We start from the raw sequence: 20,593 nt of genomic DNA on the forward strand, positions 1-20,593 counted from the left end.
CAAGCTTGAGATTGAATATTTTTTTCACTTTTTAGCTGATACTTATTTTATAAATTAATTTTGTATGATTCCATTTTACGTAAATTTAGGTTTAATTTTTTGCTACAAAGAGTGGTAAGTAGGTAACTTTTGCAACTGATTTAGTAAATATATTAGTATAAAATCTTTAATTTTAATATTTTTATTTATTTTTCTTTAGAAAATATTTTTTTTAACAAAACATACAAATAACATGGTCCAGAAGTATCAGTCACCAGTCAGGGTGTACAAGAAACCATTTGAACTTGTGATGGCTGTAAGTAATGTTGTTCTTATTTGAACTTGGGAATGCTCATGACTTAAAGAGTAGCTAGTTTAAGAGTAGCCTTTTTTTTATTTTGAATTTGTAAGTTATAATTGTTGTATAGTTTTAAATTATAGACCTTAAAAAATCTTACAATAAATTTAGACTACTTATAACTAAGTTTAGTTTATACTTATCAAAATACAATAAAGATAAAAATTAGGAATAAGCATTTATAAATCAATTAAAATCTTATTAGCATATTTGATTTATGTAGTCAGTAAATAGAGAAAAAAATTAAAGTAAATTAGAAAGGTATTTAAAGAAAATGTTTTTTTTTTTTGATTTTTTTAATAAAATTAATGTTTTTAAGAAGTTTTATGAAGTTGTTTGAATTAGTTGATAGGAAATATTTTTTTTCAATATTGTTTTTACTTAATTTTATTAAAGGCATATGTGAAGCGATTTCCCACTTGTGACATGATTCCTGTGTTTTTGGGTAGTGATACCGTTTTTGAAGAGGAAAGCGAAGACAAAGCTACTCATTCTATTGAAAGAAGGTGCAAGTTAGCTGTAAATGCACCATACTTATTAAGGAAAGTAAGTAATGCTTATTATAATATAACTTGTGATGTAAATTATAAATTTAATAAAAATTTTTATACAACTTGTTTTGCAAGGTTTATTTATCTTATTATTTAAAAATTTTTTACTTTAACCAAATTAACCTTACATTTTTTAGAATTATATAAAATTTCATGTTTTACTTAGGCTAATCAGTTATAAAAACTCTATCCAAATAGAATTTAGTTTCTATTTGAAAAAGAATTTTTATAACTAATCAGATCTTTAGTAAAAACCTAAATTCAAGTCAGTCCTAAAATATAACTTTTGTATATTGTTTTTTATACTTATTTTAGTTAAGAACTTAAACTGTTTTCATTCTAAAATCAAAAACTTAATTATAATTTGTTGCTTAGAAAAAACCTTTATAAATATTTTATTTTGATTTAAAATAAAACATGTTAAAGTTGTGGTGTGCAGAAAAAAATGTTACAAAATTTTTTTAGTATTTCAAAATAAGTAGTAATACAAACATTAAAATTTTATCTAAACTAAAATAATATTATTAAATTTAACATTTAAATATTTGTTTATAATATGTATACAATTGTATAACTAATCTTTAAATTCTACATCACATAAAGTACTTGTAAACCTCAAGAGCTTAACATTTATTTTTTTCATAGGTGGCTGGGTGTGAGTTTGTATATTTTGTTCAAAGAAATGACTTGAACAGAAAAGAACGTACTCTTAAAATAACTGCCTACAATGAATCATTTTCAAGTAGGGTTTCTGTAAATGAAACCTGTGTGTATTCTGTTAGTTTATTATTCTAAAAATCTTAACTAGTATTATGTATTAATCATAACATCTACTTGATAATTTTTTTAAGGTTCATCCTGAAAATAATGACTGGACAATATTTGAGCAGTCTGCAACTCTAGAAGTAAAATCATTTTTTGGGTTTGAGGCCTCTGTAGAGAAGGTTGCTATAAAACAGTATACAAGCAATATAAAAAAGGTATACTTTTTATGATAATTTAAAACTTTCTCATCAGGTTTGTAGGTATTTAGTTTCGTCCTTGTGCATTCATCAGGTTAAAAATTTCTGTAGTATTAAATAGGATGAAAATTATTAATAGTAATGAAATATCATCATATTAAAACGTCAAATAAAACTGTTATTAAAACCGCTTAACTTAAAAAAAAACTTAAGTTCGTTTTCTGTATGCTAAAAAAATAAATTTCTCTTGAAGGTTAAACACAATATTCTTAGTATAAGTTTAATATTCTTAGTAAAAGATTTATAATAATATATGTTATTTTATCATTTAAACCAGACACTAATAACTACTTTATCAGCATTTAGTTACTAGGAAATTTCTGCAGTTTAAAGCAGTTATTAATGTCCATCTAAACCAGGGGTTGGCCAACTGCTGCCCGCGGGCTAAATGAGGCTCGTGAGGTACTTTCCGCTCAAAACATACTTTCATAAAAACAGTAATAAGAATATTTTTGTGGTGAAAGCTTTAAACTAGGCTAAAAATTTAATAGTAACTTGTTGCCAGTGCTCTATTTATCTCATTTTGGTTTAAAATAGTGTTTTTAAGTTGATTACTAAACACATTTTGAAATAACTGCGACCCGCAGAAGACTTTTTTTAATACAGTGCCGCCTGCGAGTATTTTTTTCTAAAAAAGTTTGCCCGCGACTTATAAAAGTTTGTCAACCTCTAATCTAAACAAAATGTATTTTATCAAACCAGGGGAAAGATATCATGGAGCACTTCTTAAAACAACTGGCTGATGAAGGTGTCACTGATATTCCTACTTGGCTCGAGACTAACTCTCAAGACAAAAGCAAACTTTCATCACAGGAAGATACTTGCAGTGAGGTTCATCCATTTTTACAAACTTTTGCTTAAATCACACAACTTTTGAGTTTTTGTTTAATACTGCCTAAACTAATGTATCTTAAACACAAATTTAATTTATCTAGGTTAAATATTTTTGTTAAATTTTATATGTATTAATTCAGATAGAAAATGTGAAGACAAAACCAAATGAGAAGAAACTAGGAAGCCCAACAGGTTAGAATTTTTGGTTCTAAATTTCTAGTTTTTTATACAAAAAGTATTCACGATTATTGTAATGTAAATGTTTTTACTATTATTATGTTATTTAGACATTAAGGGCATAGGGGGGGGTAAACACCCTTTTTTGGTTTTTGATCTTATCTTATATAGTTTTCACTAAGCTACAAGATGCTTTTTACAGATTTAAAAAATTCAAAATAATTTTTGAGATATAGCCGGTCAAAGTCGGAGCCAACAATAGGTTCCTTATGGGAGGCGCAAACTAAAACAGCAAAAATAGACTATTTTACTAAAAATCTATCTTCTCCTACGTTTTTTGAGATAACTACCTCAAATTTTCAGGAAATGTTCCTTAATATATTTAGAAAATTCTGTCGGAAGGAATTTTGAAAAAAATAAAAAATAAAAATTTTATATAAAAAATAAACAAAAAAAACAGTTTTTTTTTTGTTTTTTTGCTATAAAAATTTAATTTTTTAATTTTTTAAAATTCTGTTCCGACAGAATTTTCTAAATACTGCAAAGAACATTTCCTGAAAATTTGAGGTAGTTATCTCAAAAAACGTAGGAGGAGATAGATTTTTAGTGATTTCTAGTTATTTGCCGTTTTAGTTTGCGCCTCCCATAAGGATCCTATTGTTGCCTCTGACTTTGACCGGCTATATCTCAAAAGTTATTTTGAATTTTTAAAATCTGTAAAAAGCATCTTGTAGCTTAGTAAAAACTATATAAAATAAGATCAAAAACCAAAAAAGGGTGTTTACCCCCCCCTATGCCCTTAAAGGTTTCTTTTAATTGTTAATTTTTTGTTTTAAAGTTTAGTGTAGTAATTATATAAATTAGATAAGTAGTTAAAAAGTAAAGATTTTTAATGAAGCATCAGTTTTATAAAATTATTATTTTAGAAACAGAGTTATTAAGATTTTTTTTCTCAATTTTTTAATATATTTTTTTTTTCTCATTGACTTTATTTAATGAACCTTAACTCACAAAAAACATGTACTGTAATGTATATGTTTTGTAATGTATATATGTATCTCTGAAAAAATCAACAACTATATTGTTTAATTAGTTAATGCATTTAGAAAATTATTCTTATTTCAGTTTACCTGGTCTAATCAATTGAGTGCACAAAGCTTATTTAAAATTTTTTGTTTATTTAGGCATGATGTGATAACATTTAATAATAACTTGTAACACTAAAAATATTAATAAAGTATTTAACGAACACTAGTGTTTTTATCTGCCAACCGCTTTACACACATGTTTCTAAATTTTAGAGTTATATAACAGAGTATTTATAAACTTCTCTTATCGAAATACATTACAAAGATAAAAATAAAATTTACTTTAAATAGTTTTTAGAAATCCTCTTGCCTGATACAAAACAGAACTTAAAAATAACAAAACGTCAATAAAATTTTATAACTCTTAAAAATTGCATGGAAAAGTTTACTTTAAAAAATATCATCCAATATTTATGTTATTGTAACTTGTTTTAAATTAGACAATTCAAAGTTCTCGACTTAAATGTCTTTAGAGAGATTTTATCTATATAGATCAAATATTTATGTACAGTAAACTGTTAATATAAATAAAATATCAACTATTAGTATTTTTATTCTTTTATCAGAATGAAACTTTTCAGTCATTATGTTTTTACAACCTCTGTAAATTTTTTCATTAGGAAATAAAAAAAGTTTTTGATTATTATCAGTTCGCTTATAATTAACTAAAGCAAGTGCTTCATGAAAGTTAAACTTCGGATTCGATTCAAACTTTGGCTATCTTTTTTAGTACAGATTTAATTTTTTTTGTTCTTTAGTTTTAGTATAATTTTGCTTTTTTTATTGATTTAAAATTGTTATGAGAAAAACTATAAAAATAAATATATTTGACCTAAACTAAAATTTTACTTCCGGTTACAGCGCATGATATAAAAAATATTTCTCGTAGTTTTTTTTAGATTTGTATTACTTTATAGTTTTATTGAATTAGTTATTTTAAATCGTATTTTTAAAATCATGTAGTAAGTCAACAACTCTTTTTTTTTTAATTTTTCACTCGCAAAATGTTTTAATATTAAACTAGTTTTCTATGTATTCATTAGTTTAATTTTGTTTTACCTAACGCACTACTGTTTAAATTTGTTTTTAGCAAACACTGCAGTGATTTTATTCAATTAATTCATTGCATTTTTATGTTAAAATAATAAAAGTTTAATAAATATTTCTTTTTACTATAAGTTTCTGTAGTTTTATAATATTTTTTTTTAAATCCGCTGTTAATTTACTGACAAACAAAAAATTGTACACCGTTAGCGTGTAAATATTACGTAGTTATAGTAAGTTACTGCTAATCCGTAGTGCTTTCAATCAAGTACGTCTTTGTAAGCGTTAGTTTACAAGATGTACTTCATAGTATAAGTTAGGTTAAGAAATCTTTTGAAGTTATTTGTAATTGACATGAAGCTTATAAGACTTAAAAAATTATAAGTTATTATTTTTTAAATGATTTTTAGAATTTTTTGTATTTTAAAACTTTAAGCAACAAAAATTGGCAATAAAACAAAGTAAACATATTTTATGTTTAAGTTTTTGTTTTTCATTAACTATTATTTATAATACATTATAAACAAATTAAAAAACTATTTGAAATAAATAGTAATCTGTACTATTCAGAATTTGTATTTCGATTGTTTAAAATGGTATTGAATTTATAACTTTTTTTTTCTTATTGAGTATTTTTATCTGATTTGAACACATTTTTTAACTCTAATTAAGCTACATTGCTTTTGTGTAATAAGGTATAATGTAGATCTAAAAATTAACTTGAAAGTTGTTAACGTGTTAGAGCAGAAGATAAAAAGTCTTTTATTTGACTTCCTTTTAGTATAAAGTTAAGAGTTTTGTACATTTGTTTAAAGTTATAAGGTTTTATTATTTTATTTTATTGCTGTAAACAGTTTTTATATTTATTTTCTTTTGTTAAAAGTAACTAAGTCCTAAATTTGTCTTATAATCTACTTGGTATTAAATATAGGTTCTAAGTAACCTAGCAATTGGAATTTAAAGTAATTTTAATTACATACTTGGCTAAAATTCAAATGAAACCTAACATTTTTTTTTACCTTATTAATTTAGACTTTTGAACAATATTATGTTAAGGTTTTTTTGATAGCTAAAATTTAAAAAAATTAACTCCTTTAGTAAATATGATACTTTTATAACGTCTGTTTTAAACTGTTTGATATCAGTTAAACTTGAAGTCACATACAGAGTTTACTAATTTTTGGTATAGATTTTTTATTTTTTAAATCAAACTTTTTAACATTTAAACTTTATTTTTCAAAATCAAACTTTTTAAAATTTATCAAAATAATAACTTATCATGAAATTTATTTTGTTTCTCTAGTACTATTTAGTCTTTCATAAAGCTTTCTTAAAAAGTATGCCACAAAGGTAATAAATGACTAAGTTCATTCCTTAGTTTTTTGAATATATTGTCATCATCATAACTTTATTTAAAAACATAAGTTTACTGAAAGTGAATTGTACCAACTCCTACATTATTTCTACTTTTAGAGAAGCTATTTTTATGAACTAAGTTTTTAAAAGAAAAGCAAATGTTAAAAAAAAGTGTATGCAATAAAGTTTGGTATTCATATTCAACACATGTTTGTTCTGGACACGCAATATTTTTTTAAATAAATATGTAGCTATGTATATCATGACATTGTGTTATAATATCTTGAATAAAAGTTGTTTCATTTACTAACACTTTTGTATATATATCTTTTAAGATAACATATAATCCTCATAATTACATGATATGATTTGTAAAACAAAAATAAATATTAATAATATTTTTCGGGCTTTCTTTTTTTTTTTAATGTTTAAATTTTTTTAAATGAAACTTATAATAGTATAGAATGCTATCCACTTAAAACAAAAAATGAAATCAGTTCCTGTTTTTTGCAATGTTTGTTTCAAAACATAAAATTGTTTATTTTTTAGCTGAAATTTTTAAGAAGGAAATAAAGATTTAAAACGTTTCATAAATATAAACAAACCAACTTTTATTTGTAAACAAGTATAAACAAAAACAAAAAAGTATTATATGTAGTCGAACTATTTTTTGATTAGTTTTCCAGAAACTTTACTGCATATAGTTTTTATGAAAAAAAAGTCCTAAAAATAATTAAAGTTGTTCCAGTAAACTTTTTCTAAAGCTTTTTTTGTTTTACTTTATATAAAAGTAAATTTCATGTCTATCAATTAAAGTATTAGTATATAATTAAATTTTTCTATATAGGAAATTTAGAAGAAGAATATATTTCAGTAAATCTCGGTAAACTTACGCTTATACAAGAATCTTCATTGGTTCAACTGCGCATGTGGCTCGCTGAAACCCATAACGGAAAGGTTGTGAAATATTATAATTTTAATAAAAATATTTGTCAGTACTAAAAGACTAAACAAGTGTTGGGAAATACAGTATTTTATAATTAATGAATCTAGTAAAAATAATGTTGTTTATTTACTTAAAACGTAACGATATATATTGTTAACTTATGCAACATTTGTTGTTTACATAAGTTATAAATTTTTTTGGTAGTGTTTATTTGCTAAAGTGTTAAAACTAATAAAAATTGGGTTTTGTATTGGAAAAAGTGAATTTGTTTGAAGTTTTTGTAAAATAAAATCTTTTGAATGATTTTTCACTGTGAAAAATTTTTTGAATCAAATAGTTTCAATTTTATCCGAAATATTTTGTACTTATTGACAGAACCTTTTGAAATTAGCAATTGAAATTCCATCCATTTAAAATTAAAAAAACATTTCCTATGAAAGTTGTGTGTTTGTTTTAAATTTAAACTACCTCATTTATTTAAAATGCATATATTTAATGCAACTGTAAAATTTGATGTGATTTTTAATGTTTTCTCAATATTTTTAGTTTACAAACTAATAAGATAAATTTTGCATTATATTTTATCAAATTAACTTTTCGACAAAATCGAAATATGTTTGCCGCAGCATTAGTTTAGTCAGTAAGTCTCACTATATTTATGAATTTAATTTTTTTATTTTAGTTCCATTGAAATAGCAAAACTTAATTTTGTTAGTTGGAGTATTTTAAATGTGCCAATTTTATATTTATTAAATTCAAAATATTCTTTTCATCACATTATGAATAGGAATATTCAGTTATAGTTTTAGGTGTTTTATTCGTTATTGGTATTTTTTTGTAAGCATAAAGAATAAGTTTTATTATAAAACTATCAATTTGTTTCAGAAAAATAATTAAATTGTTGATTGAAAATTAGTAGAATTACTAATAGATTAGTTACCAAAATGCTTACTTATATTGTGTAATAAGCACCACACTGCCCGCACAACAATTCGCGTCCTGGTTTCGTTCTGATTAGAACTCACCGGGCGAAAATATTCCAAAGAACTTTTATATAAGTCAATAAAAATTGTTATGTTTTATTTTATTTTTAAAGTCTTTTTAATATTTTTTGTCTACAAACTAATAAAACAAACTTTGCATTGTATGTTATTAAATTTACTTCTCAACAAAATCTCAAAAAATATATAATCTCTATATAGTCAGAGAATGTTTCAATATGCCAGCTTAAAAAACTGTAGAAGATAGATTGTTATTGAATTATTCTTTTTCTCCTTTTTAGTTTTAAGAATTTTAACTTTGATCGCTTGTATCTCAAAATTACACGAAGTTCTAAAAGCGATAGAAAGCAACTGATAGCTTCTTATTTATAAAAGAATAAAAAATATTTTTTTAGATAAGTAGTTTACTCCATATGGTCTTAAATATTGTTAGTTGTTTTTTCTATCTGATAACATTTTACTAATTTAAGTTTTAAGCTTCAGGATAAGATTAAATGTTTTAAGAAGTACAGTTGAGTTTAATAAGATTTGTTTTGACAGATACCAACGGACAATCACATATTAAGATTCTTATCTTCAAAAGAGTTTAGTTTAGAAAAGTCTCGTGAAAGTCTGTGTCAATCATTATCATGGAGAAAACAACATCAGGTGCGTATAAGTTGATATTTCTACTTTTTATGGTAATAGTAGCTCAAAACTGAAACATAGTAAAAATGTTAAGTGTTCACAAAAAAACTTTTAAGAAGTATTGATTTTGTTTTATTACACTCTAATAAAGAAGTATGTTATTAAAAAAAAATTTTACAATCTATATTAAAAACTATTATAAAAAAATTTAAAAGAAAAGTATAAGGTAAATTTATTTATTGTATTTAACTTGTAAATACAGATTGACAAAATTATGGACTCTTATGTTCCTTGTGAGACAATCAAGCAGTACTTTCTGGGAGCATGGCATCATACTGATATTGGTTCGTAAAATTTTACTTGTTTTGTTACTGAATTTTGTTGGATAATTATTATCTACAAGTTTCGACATATGTTTTATAGATATGTTTTCTTTTAGTAAGTTTTGATTTTATAAGCTTTGTTTGTTAAAATAAAAATATTCTTTAAGATGTTAAAATATCATTCTTTTATACGTTAGGTGTGTATAGTAAGTCTAAATAAGTATATCATCTATTTGTAAAATAATTTTAAATTGTACAAAGTTAAATAGTACAAAAGATTGATCATTGTTTGTCTTTAAAAATATTCAGTACTTGTAAGATTTTTAATACAAGAAATAGTGATGATTCTGTGTTTACAACATTCTATTGATAATTAAACTTTACCCACAATTGTATTTAATAGAACTCATTTTCTTAATAAAACAAATAGTAATAAATCTATCAAATAAATTATTATAACAGTTATTTTTTTTTTGTTGAATAATTGAAAACTCTAAAAATAATATATTATATTCATTTTTTTAGAATTCACAACAAACTTATTTATGTTTAATGTGTTTTTAAAAGAGTATTAAAGTTTTATATAAGCTTTTTATTTTTAATTATTACTCTTTTTCAATTCAAGGGTTACCACAAACTCAGGGGAACTCAAGATATTTTGAATTTCTAGAAAATCTCATGGTAGCTCAAAATATTTTGACTTTTTAAAACTTAGGATGACTTAAAGCAGTCATCCTCAGGATAGTTTTAAGACTTTTGAAAAATATCAGGACATATTTTTTTTCTAGATATAGAATAAGATTCAGTTGATCCAGTTTTAATATTTTGTTGTTTTATATAACCAATATTGTTCAAGAACATGATTTTTATTGATTTTGAATACTAATTTAGAATTTTTTAGCCTTGCGGGTAGTTTTTCACTATTTTTATAAATGTCATTTTAGTTTTTGTTTTAAATTTGAAATTAATGTTTATCAGGACTCGAGTTTATATAATACAAAAACAGTTTAGAGATATAAAAGTTTGATAAACCAAAAAAAGTTTTAATATACTTTATAGTTTTAGTTACTTTTATAGTTTAGTAAAACTACGTCGTTCATTCAAAATAAAGTTTTTTGTTATATGTTATAGTACTTGTTTTCAGTAAAAAAAGAAACTAAAAAATGAGCATAGACTAGTGTTGTCTTATCTTCCAAAACAGTATTTCTCTTAATTTTAGTGAACATCTAATGCAGAAGCATACACAAACAACCTTCCTTATGATTATTAAGAAGAAAAATGAACATGACGTGTAAGTTGTTTGCGCCAGAATCAAAAATTTTTTTAAAGGACTTGAAAAAAAAACTCAGGCTGACTCAAGGTAAATTAAAGTCATTCAGGGCATTTTTATGACACAGAGGCTGGAAACCCTGAAATTGTATTACCAACTTTTTTTTGTTATTTTATTATTTAAAGAAAATTTTGCAGTTATACTGATCTGTAAAATTAAAACGTAGTTGCTAGGTGCATGAGGCCATAGTATGAAATTTACACTAGACATTCTGAAGCTGATGGTGAAGAGCAAAAAAAAGGTCTTAGGTGTAATTAATGGTAGTTTTTCGAGAAATCTTTTCGGAGGGTCATAGCTTTTTTATTTCTTTGAAGGGGGCCTAAAAAAAAAAGATTAGGAAACCCTAGTATAATTGATAGTTATAAGATTTGGTTAAAATTTTATGAAAACAAAGACAAATTACCTTGCAATTACTGTAAATAAAAGTTGTCACTTACTCAAGCTGCTATCAAACTCTTAAAAACTCAGGCTAGGTAAAAGTAAAACTATAAAAAAGATCTTTATTAGGTATTGCAACCTTTTTCTTTGTATGAATAAATCAAAAATAGATTAGTTTTTAATTAAGAGCGTTTTTATTATTTATAATTAGTGAAGTTTAAAAACATTTTGTAAATCATTGTAAGTTTTTATTTTGTTCATTTGTGGATGCATTTTAATTTTAGAGTTATTTTTGAACCTTTTAAATATAACTGGGAGTTAATAAAATTTACAGACGGTAGACCAGTTTACATACTTAAATTGGGACAAATGGATACAAAAGGGTTGTTGAAATCTGTTGGAGAAGATAAAATATTAAAACATGTTAGTTTGTACCTTTATACATTGTTTACGATAATACTTGTACGATTATTTTGAAAATGTTTTGGAACTTTTGAGATTTTTTATTTTCTCAATAATCATATTTTATGTTTTTTGAAACGCTGCTAATCTGTACAGATTCTGTTTTTAATGGAAGAAGGTTTGCAAAAATGTCAACAAGCGTCAGTTGATAGCAAAAAGCCGATTGGGTAAGTGTTTACTGAGAGTATGAAATAAAAATCTAGTTTATGTGTATATTTGCCTGTATTTTTAGTGTTGTACCTTTTGTGTGTAATTCGAATTTATTGCAAAAACTTAAAATTTAAAAATGTATAGTTTTACTTTAAACTCATATGTTGTGGTCAAAACGTGTTTAATAAATGTTTAGAAATGAAATAGAGAACCAGCAATTAAATTCAGCTGATTTACAATTGGACCGTTTCAGGTTTGAAAATAAAAAAACCAAAATGCTGCGTAAAAAAGCTGTCTGACTAAACAACGATATTTCGATCAATATCGGCCATCGCTGCAAAGCTATCTTGTTTTCTTTCCAAATTATTTTTACCCGCATGATATTTATAATTTCTGAAGACTTGAATATACTTGAAGCCGTAACAGTTATAGCTTTATATTGCATGTAATATTGAGTTTTAAAAATCAGCAGCAAAGTTTGAAATAAAAAATTTTAGTTAGATTTAGTAGCTTCAGCTTAGACAGCAAAGAGTTTTAAGAACATTAGTTTTACATAAAAAAGTACTGTACTATAACATTTTCTTACAGTCTAACAATCGATAAAAAGAAACTCTTAAATTAACTTTTTTTTTAAGTTATGTGCTAATTTTAATACTTTGATGCATTTATATTAAAGGCTTGAAGTTTTTTTTTTGTTACACAAAGAGATAGTTAAAATTTATACTTTGAATGAAGTAGCAAAAAAAAAATATTACAGAGCATGCTAATTTTAAACCTTGATGGCTTTTTTATTTAAAAATAAACTATTCAAATTTATTTAAAATGCTAACGTATTTAATGAAACCTGCTCAACAGTTTAATTGACCAAACAACTTAATATATGTTATGTTTAGTAATACTTTTAGAATATAAAATTCTTGCATGCTAGTCTAAGTTTTGCAAACAAAGTAACTTAGAGTAGTAATATATAAAACGTTTATGAATATATAAATAGTTTTAATATTAAAATAAACTACAGTATTAAAAAAATCGTGATTTGACTATCAAAGTATTATTTTTCTTTGATATTTTTATATGAAAACTTTGTTTAACAAAAATTATAATGCCTGATTGTAGATTTAATTTTTATAACGATTTAATTATATTTAATGGATACATTTATTATGTAATTCCAATTAACTCAATATATGTAAAAAAGTTGTTCTATTATGTAAAATATTAAAGATATAAACAACCAAGTGGAAAATCAACTGTAAAAATCTTTGAATGCTTGATTCTATATATAATTCGTTTTAGTTAAAGTATAAACTAATGAATTTATATTTTGATATTCGATTCTTTTACAGCATATTAGTTTAAACAATTAGTTACAAATTTGATTACTTTGTATCTTGTTTTTAATTATATATTTTTACTTTTGTAAAATTTATTTTAGCTAACTTTTATTTAAATCTAGTGTTAATACTAGTAATTGACATGCTTTCATAATTTTTGTACTATTTTTTTGTTTGAAGTATTTTTTTTGTTTAAAGTTCTTGTCAAATATATTAATAAATTTTCAAAACTTAGATATTTATTTATATATTTTCAATAACAAAGTAGTCTATTTTTAAGAACTTTACAAAATTGGCTCTTGTATGACAGCTTAAAGTATAAACTAATAAACTCATAACATACCGTAAGCTTAATAAATAAAATATATTTTTTTAAAATTAAATCACCATTTTCTTTACTTTAGCTTTACAATGCAGTTATAACACGATAAACACTCTATTTGTTTTTTAGTAGTGGTTAATAATAGCTTATTTGGACTAAAGTATAAATTTCAAAACTTACCTCTTGCTAACAGCAATTTATTTTTTATGAAATATAGTAAATTTTGTTTAAAAATCAATAACTAAATTATAAGAGCATGTGAAAAGTTTAAATAATTGTCGAATTACAAAAGATGGGGATGTTTTAATGCCAAGAAATTATTAAGCTAGAACATACTTTTTAGGGCATAATAGTACTTCTAATCAAGAAGATAAGATAGTTGTGTAATTGAGCAAGATCTAAGTTTAATTTCCCTATTTTGAAGTTCAGTTTATAAAACTATACTATTGAGACATCAGTTAATAGATATTCTTGAAGGAAAAGGAATGAGTTATACATAAATAATTAAAAGACTGTCTTTTATTATATTTGGCAAAATTAATAGTAGTTGTATATTAAAAAAAAACTTGAAACAAATTCAAATTAAATAGATAAAAAATAAAATAAATGACAAAAAAACTATTTTACAGCTCTTGGACATTTTTAGTTGATTTAGAAGGTTTAAGCATGCGTCACTTGTGGAGACCGGGAATACAGGCACTACTGAGCTATATTAATATTATACAGGCGAATTATCCTGAAACTATGGCTAGACTTCTCCTCGTCAGAGCACCTAGACTTTTTCCAGTTCTGTGGACTTTGCTTTACCCTTTTATTGGTTAGCTATTTACTTTTGGTCAAAAAATAAATTAATGAGTAGTAGTAGAGTGTACTACAGTTATAAAACAAAATAAGTACTGCAAAAATGTTTGCCTTAACTTTTGTCCTCCTGTATATACTCCTATATAACTGCCAAAAAAACTGAAATTTGACAATTTGTGCTGAAAAACCTGGAATTTTAGAAATTTTGAAAAAAACCTGTAATTTTGAACAAAAACCACTAAGAAACTTGGAAAAACCTGTAATTTTAAAAGGTTTTTACATGTTAAGTAGAATAATTTTAATTTGACACGAAAAATACCATAATGATTGAAAATTTGTTATAATCTTATTTTTAATAATTAATAAGCACATTTAAAGTAGCTTTACACTATCTTTTCAATGTTGTTATACAACTTAGCACAGTTTTAACCCTAAACTTAGCTGTAAACTAAGAATAGACCCAAAAATTTGTACTTTTAAAAACCTTGAAGAAATTCAAAAAACTTGACAGAAATTTCTCAAAAAAAATTTGGCAATCCTGTATATATTTTAAACTTGAAAAGATAGCGATGACAGAAGTAGAAGTTTAATAATGCAATTTTAAACCTGGTATGACATGATGAAATTTTTTCTTCTGGTTTTTATATAATAATAATTAATGTTACTGAGAAAAAATTGCCTATTTGTTATCAGCTAAAACATCATAATTACCTTCAACTTTTAAGAAGTTTATAAACCAAAAGTGTTTTAATGTATTAAATTCGTACATGGCATGGTGTTAACAAGTTGAATCTATTACACTAATTGATTGCGTTACGCCGTTTCTCTGCAGAGCAGTTCATCAGACACAAAAGAAAACTGTAAAACAAAAATACAGAGCGATGAACTGAAATAAAATTAGAAATAAAAGTAAGATATGACTAACCATTAATACTTTGTTGATAAAAATAAATAAATCGTAGGTAAGTTCTAATACTTGTATTCTATTAACTGGTGAATTATACACTATCTATAGATATACAGAAAAACATAGATTTTACAAAACTAAACCATTACCTTTTCATACTAAGCTTTGAAAAAATGTAAGTATTAGGATTTTATGGGGGTTATTTTTTTATGAAAAGCTTGTAAGTCAAGGCAAAAAAATATATACAATTTAAAAATAGATATTAGAAAATAATAAATAAAATAAAACAAACGAATTAAATGTGAAATAATTTAATTAAACACTTTAAAAATGAGCTTAAAATATTTCCTAGGGTAATGTGGAAAATGTGTTCTTTTATTTAAGATTTTTCTTTTTTTAGCATTTGTTATGTATAGTCTTTCCTGGTTGCACAATGAGCACTGAAGTTTGGTTTGAATTTGCTATTAGTTTGTCTAACTTTCTTCTATTTTATTGTGTATTTTTCGTCTTTTTCATATAATTTCCATAAATAGTTGGCAAGTTGTGTGCAGTTGGTGGGCTTCTTCTTGTTAGGTTTAGGAAATGATGTTTGTTCGTATAATCTGTTTCTGAAAAGTCTTCGAGTGGATCAAATGTATGACATATCGTCTTTTTTTCAGATGAGACAACGGCTTCGTAAATTAAATTTTCGAATTTACACTTGTTCTTGACTAGACGTTGTCTTTTGTTTTTGCAGTTACATAGTTATGACTATGTCGGCGGTTTTTCGAGTAACTTTTTGTTGTGTCCGCTGATGATTGCTTTTATGTTTGGTTAACAACGATATAAAATCTTGATGGAGTTTGTTGAAGATTTTGTAGAGTTTCATTGATTTTGGAAATGTTTGTCCAACAGTTTTATTGAGTTGAATTTGTTTAATAATCTATGATCAAGTTGAATCTATTTACTTAAAATTAACAAGTAGTATGTATTTGTATTGTGATGTCGTTTGGGTAATTGGTTGAAAATTAGACAGTTAAAATTTGAGTTTTTGAGAGTTATACCTTGTTTTTTTTTATAGTTTATTATGTAAGTTTTGTCTTGCTACCTATTTATTAAATAAAGTTTGAATATATAATATATAAACTTCCAAGTTTTATAAAGTTACTGATTTCTTTTTAAACTTTTTATAATTTGTTATCTTTCATTAAATTGTGATGACTTGGCTTTTTCGGTTACATATTTTTAATTAACAATTTTATAACTTTTATAGACTTTTTTATTCATTATAAAACAAAAAAAAAAACGAGTATGAATTAAGTACAATTTAACGTACAATTTCTTTGTTTGAATAGACGAGAAAACGTCCAGCAAGTTTATGATGTACACGGGAAACGACTATTTGAAGAAGGGCGGGCTGATCGACTACATCCCACATAGTTGTATACCTGATTTTTTGGGAGGAAGTTGTAAGGTTATACCTTGTATTTGTTATAAACTTCATACAGTTTGTGTTGTTTTTTGTTTGCTAAGAAGTGTTATAACAGTCACAATGTTTTCAGTCGTCTATTCCGGAAACTTCAAATCAAATACCAAAGTCGTTATACATGACGGAGTCTGAAAATGTAGTTGATGAAACGCTCTACGAAAAAGCTAGTCTATACAAAGGACTTCCGCACGAAGTATTTTACTTTATTTAAACTGCATAAGTTTAAACAACAGTTTTTATGTTTATTTTAGCAACTTACAGATGATAAAAACGCTACTATTTTATAAAGTAATAAACTCAAATATTCAATATTTTTAAAATTTAGCTAATTTAAATATTACAAAACCTTTCTAGGTCCTGGTTGAGGTTAAAGAAAAGGATGCAGTGATCACATGGGACTTTGATTCTATACGAGGAGATATTTTGTTTTCACTATTCTATTCCCAAGATCAAAAGCAATTTTCAACAAGTTTTTAATTGTTAATTTGCTTGTTGGTTAGTATCAACTAAAAATTATTTATTTTTTAGACAAAAATACTAAAGAGGAAAATTCGATTACTAATAATTCAGGAAGTATAAACAGACAAGTAATCCCAAAAAACTTTGTTCTTTCCAAGCAGTACCAGCAGCTTGATTATGAAATAAATTGTAAGGAAGGCGAAAGTGTTCAGGTTTTTTTTCTCATTTTTTGAAAATTATGAAATAAAAACAAGATATTTGATATTTAAAATAAAATTAAATAATTTATTTTTAGTATTTGTACTTTTTAATATTTTGAATATTATTTGTTTTGTTTTAGGCATCTAATCATTTAAACAATTGTTTAATCTCAAATAAATCAATTGCAACTTTTGCGACTTAAATAGTTGATTTTAATTTTATTAAACTAATTTTTATCTTGTTTGGCATCAACAAACAAATAGAATTACTTCTCTACCATACTCCTCAGTGTTTAACTTTTTGTTAAAAATTGCTGTAATAACATTAACTAGTAATAATTGAAAATAACTAAATCTTTAGAAAGTTTTTACAGTTCTTTAACTTTAACAGTTTTTTAGAATTACTTTAAATAGTATTTACATTTTGCTTATTTTTACAGCTTTGAATTTTAAATTATTTATAATTCTTAACGACTCATCTACTTAAATTATTATTTATTAGTTTTTTAGCTTTATATTTTTTTATTTATTTGTTGACGTGTTTTACTCAAAACTCACTGACAACCAGGGAAGTCACGTGGCAAATAGTCCCGGCTTTTACATCCTGCAATGGAAGTGGTCTCCGGGACAGTCGAAAGACAAAGAGCCGCTGCAAGCTCAGGTTCAAGAAGTGTTCGACCAAGTTACCAATTCGAAAACCGCGAAAGCAAAACTTATTTACTACACCGATTTGCTACCTTCAACCGATTTCAGGTACCAGCAAAAAGTTTTTAGTGTGATTATTTTCAGTCGCTGTTGTTGGTTTACCTTTTTATTTCTCTTGTTTTAATTAAGTTTTATTATTGAAAACTAGTAATGCTCATTTAAGCAAGGTTGTTGGTTTTTCATACTTGTAGTCAAATTTAAAAATATTTATATTAAAAATGTATGTTTATGTTGTAATATATGATAATAAAAAAGATGAACAGAAACTACTTGTTATAAGAAAATAAAGAGAACTAAAGATCAAATTTTAATTATAAAAATCTACAAATTTAACATTCTAATTAAAAAAATTCTGTTCAAGTAGTATAAACTTTTATTTGCATTTGTAATACTATAGTTAAATTTTCATTTGTTCTAAGGTGAAAAAAGCTATTGAAAAATATTTTATTCAGAGGCTCCATGACAAGTTTAGAAAGCTGCCAAAGTTGTTTCTCACAGCTAACCATTTCAAGTAGATAAAATCTCAGAACAAAAGTGTCAACAAAATATTAAGTTCCAACATAATCAATTATTATTTTGTAAAAATTTAACTTTGGCTTGTGTATAAACTCATAACAAACAATTATTTTTTTTTGTATAACAAGATCTATATTTTATATGTTTTCATATTTATTTAATAATAACTTGACCAATAATTTTTTTGTATTGTTTCAATTTTCTACCAACATAATTTTAAACCGTTTTTAGTGTTTTATTAATTACAATACTTTCATCTGAATGCATATAAGTTGTGTAAGTTTACAGTGAATCATGTTTTAAGTGTGAATTTAATAAAAGCTTAAGTTGGCTTTGTTCTTTGACACATCTTGTTTTTTTCTTTTTAATTATTGATTTAATCAATGATTAAATAATTATAAATAATGAATGTATGATGTACTAAAGTTTTACATACGTTTAATTTTATTTAAAAAAAGTTAAATTATGTTATGTCATTTCTGAAGCATAACTTTTGAAGCAAAAGTTTTTTACCTCTTTTTGGCCACTACTGTTTCTGTATATAACGTGTGGTTATAAAGTTAAGATTGCATTTTAAAGTTCAAATATTTGTTATTATTTTACTAGTTCTTCGTATGTTTGTAGTTAATCTAATTGAAACGTTATTTTTCATACTATTAGTTTTTTTTTTAAGTAAACAGAATTTTTGACAGTTTTCTTATTTCAAAAATTTTTTTTTTGAATAGATGCAAATTTATAGCTAAGATATACATACAAGGGTTTTTAAGATTCTCATAACTCCTAACTGCTTTTTTTTTACTTAATTGTTTTTTTATGTTCAATTCATTTTGTAATTCAGTACTTCGCTTAAATACAGTTTTATATTTTCTTTAACAAGTAAACAGTTGTGTTGTACTCATGATCTTGAAATGTTTATACAGTTTCAGTAAACAATCTTAACCAACTAATGTTCTTTATTATTTTTCTATTTATCTAATATGTAGATAAATGTTTTGGATATTATTTTAATTACTAACTTGCATTGCCGGCTTTTTTATTCTACTGCAAAAGTGGTAAATTAAATTTTGTGTATTTAAATAATTTAGTTAGTATATCACTTGCACATTGCCTGACCTTATTTTCCACTAATTTAAACAATTTCTTACTAGTTAAAAATAATTTATGTTTTTTTTTTTACTTATCAGAGTGCAGTTTACATAGAGCATTTCTTATTTTCCTTCTAAACTAAGTTATTAACAGTTACTAATTTATACGACCAAATAGTTATCATGTCACTAACAAACACTAATTTCAAAAATGTTATTCATAATAATAATTAGCAGAGAATTGTTTTTTAAGTTAAACTACACGTATTAGTTTATAAAAGTTTAAGTAGATATGAGTTTATTTTCTAATATGAAAATTTATTTAAGTTTTACTTTTATTAAAGTTACTGCAAGAATATTTGAACAAACTAATAATGATTACTGATTATTATTATATATTAATAATAAAAATTTCCAAAGTACATGCTTTATTAAACTGACGCACATAACTCTGTGTTAAAATAATAACAGCTCCACGACCTACTGAAAAATAAGTACTCCAATGGATAAAAGATAAGTTTTGTATTATCTAAATATAAACTAGTTAATAACTGATAATAGTTAATTTTAATTATTTTTATATTAATATATAGTTGTTTACTTATGTTTAGATAGTACATTTATTGATCTACTTTTTTCAAGAACTTAGTTTTTATAGGTCCATGGAATTGTGTTGCTAGTTTAATGCAGAAAAAAGAAAGTTAAATTATTTATAAGTAACTAATATGTAATTTTTAATTAAATGTTTTCTCAAAGGGATAGAACCTATTATATGATATTAGCACACATGTTTCTTTTTGAAGTTTAAAGACTTTTTATAAAAAAAACTTATTTTACCAAGTCATGCACAGTTGGACAGAAAATTTTATTTATCTAAAAATTATAATACTATAACTATTTTTCTATTTAAAATATTTTCATTTCTAGTACAAAAGGTTGCAGTAGTTTTAATTGGCTGAAAGCAAAACTAAGCTTTTAATAGCATACAGAAAATCTATGATATCTTAAATTTTATTTCTATTATAATGCAGTTCCAAGACTTGTTTTAGCATTGTTCATTTTAAGCTTTACAAATTTAAAACGTTTTTTAAATAGTAACTCTTGCTATGCAAACAAAAAAAAAATAAAAGTTAAATAGAAATATTTTTGACCTTAATAATGCACTGTGAA

The 20,593-nt window shown here is 24.4% G+C and overlaps 1 protein-coding gene across 2 annotated transcripts; it reads left to right on the forward strand.

Annotated features, from left to right (window-relative positions):
• The first annotated feature begins 203 nt into the window (after positions 1-203).
• On the forward strand, positions 204-19,106 carry LOC145840614 (SEC14-like protein 1). Of its 2 annotated transcripts, XM_082947926.1 has the most exons (19): positions 204-295; positions 734-883; positions 1,534-1,665; positions 1,740-1,868; positions 2,613-2,741; positions 2,885-2,936; positions 7,257-7,366; positions 8,897-9,004; positions 9,246-9,327; positions 11,349-11,437; positions 11,573-11,643; positions 11,823-11,879; positions 13,912-14,099; positions 16,325-16,443; positions 16,532-16,651; positions 16,813-16,927; positions 16,987-17,129; positions 17,686-17,870; positions 18,275-19,106. In XM_082947926.1, exons 1-19 carry the CDS (start codon positions 233-235, stop codon positions 18,339-18,341), a joined length of 2,109 nt encoding a protein of 702 aa, XP_082804052.1. In that variant the 5' UTR covers positions 204-232; the 3' UTR covers positions 18,342-19,106. The 2 variants fall into 2 exon arrangements, with proteins under 2 accessions (XP_082804052.1, XP_082804053.1); XM_082947927.1 differs by lacking the exon at positions 11,823-11,879.
• Positions 19,107-20,593: the final 1,487 nt, after the last annotated feature.

Source organism: Thalia democratica, chromosome 7 (genome assembly GCF_965202585.1).
Source record: "Thalia democratica chromosome 7, ktThaDemo2.hap1.1, whole genome shotgun sequence".
NCBI classification, from domain to species: Eukaryota; Metazoa; Chordata; class Thaliacea; order Salpida; family Salpidae; genus Thalia; species Thalia democratica.

Bases quoted from the DNA above. Each gene is read 5' to 3' on its own strand.
- LOC145840614 (XM_082947926.1), top strand. From the start codon at position 233: ATGGTCCAGAAGTATCAGTCACCAGTCAGGGTGTACAAGAAACCATTT. The intron at 9,328-11,348 runs GTTCGTAAAATT...TAAAATTTACAG, and splicing joins ATGGCATCATACTGATATTG to ACGGTAGACCAGTTTACATA. The intron at 11,438-11,572 runs GTTAGTTTGTAC...TAATCTGTACAG, and splicing joins AAGATAAAATATTAAAACAT to ATTCTGTTTTTAATGGAAGA.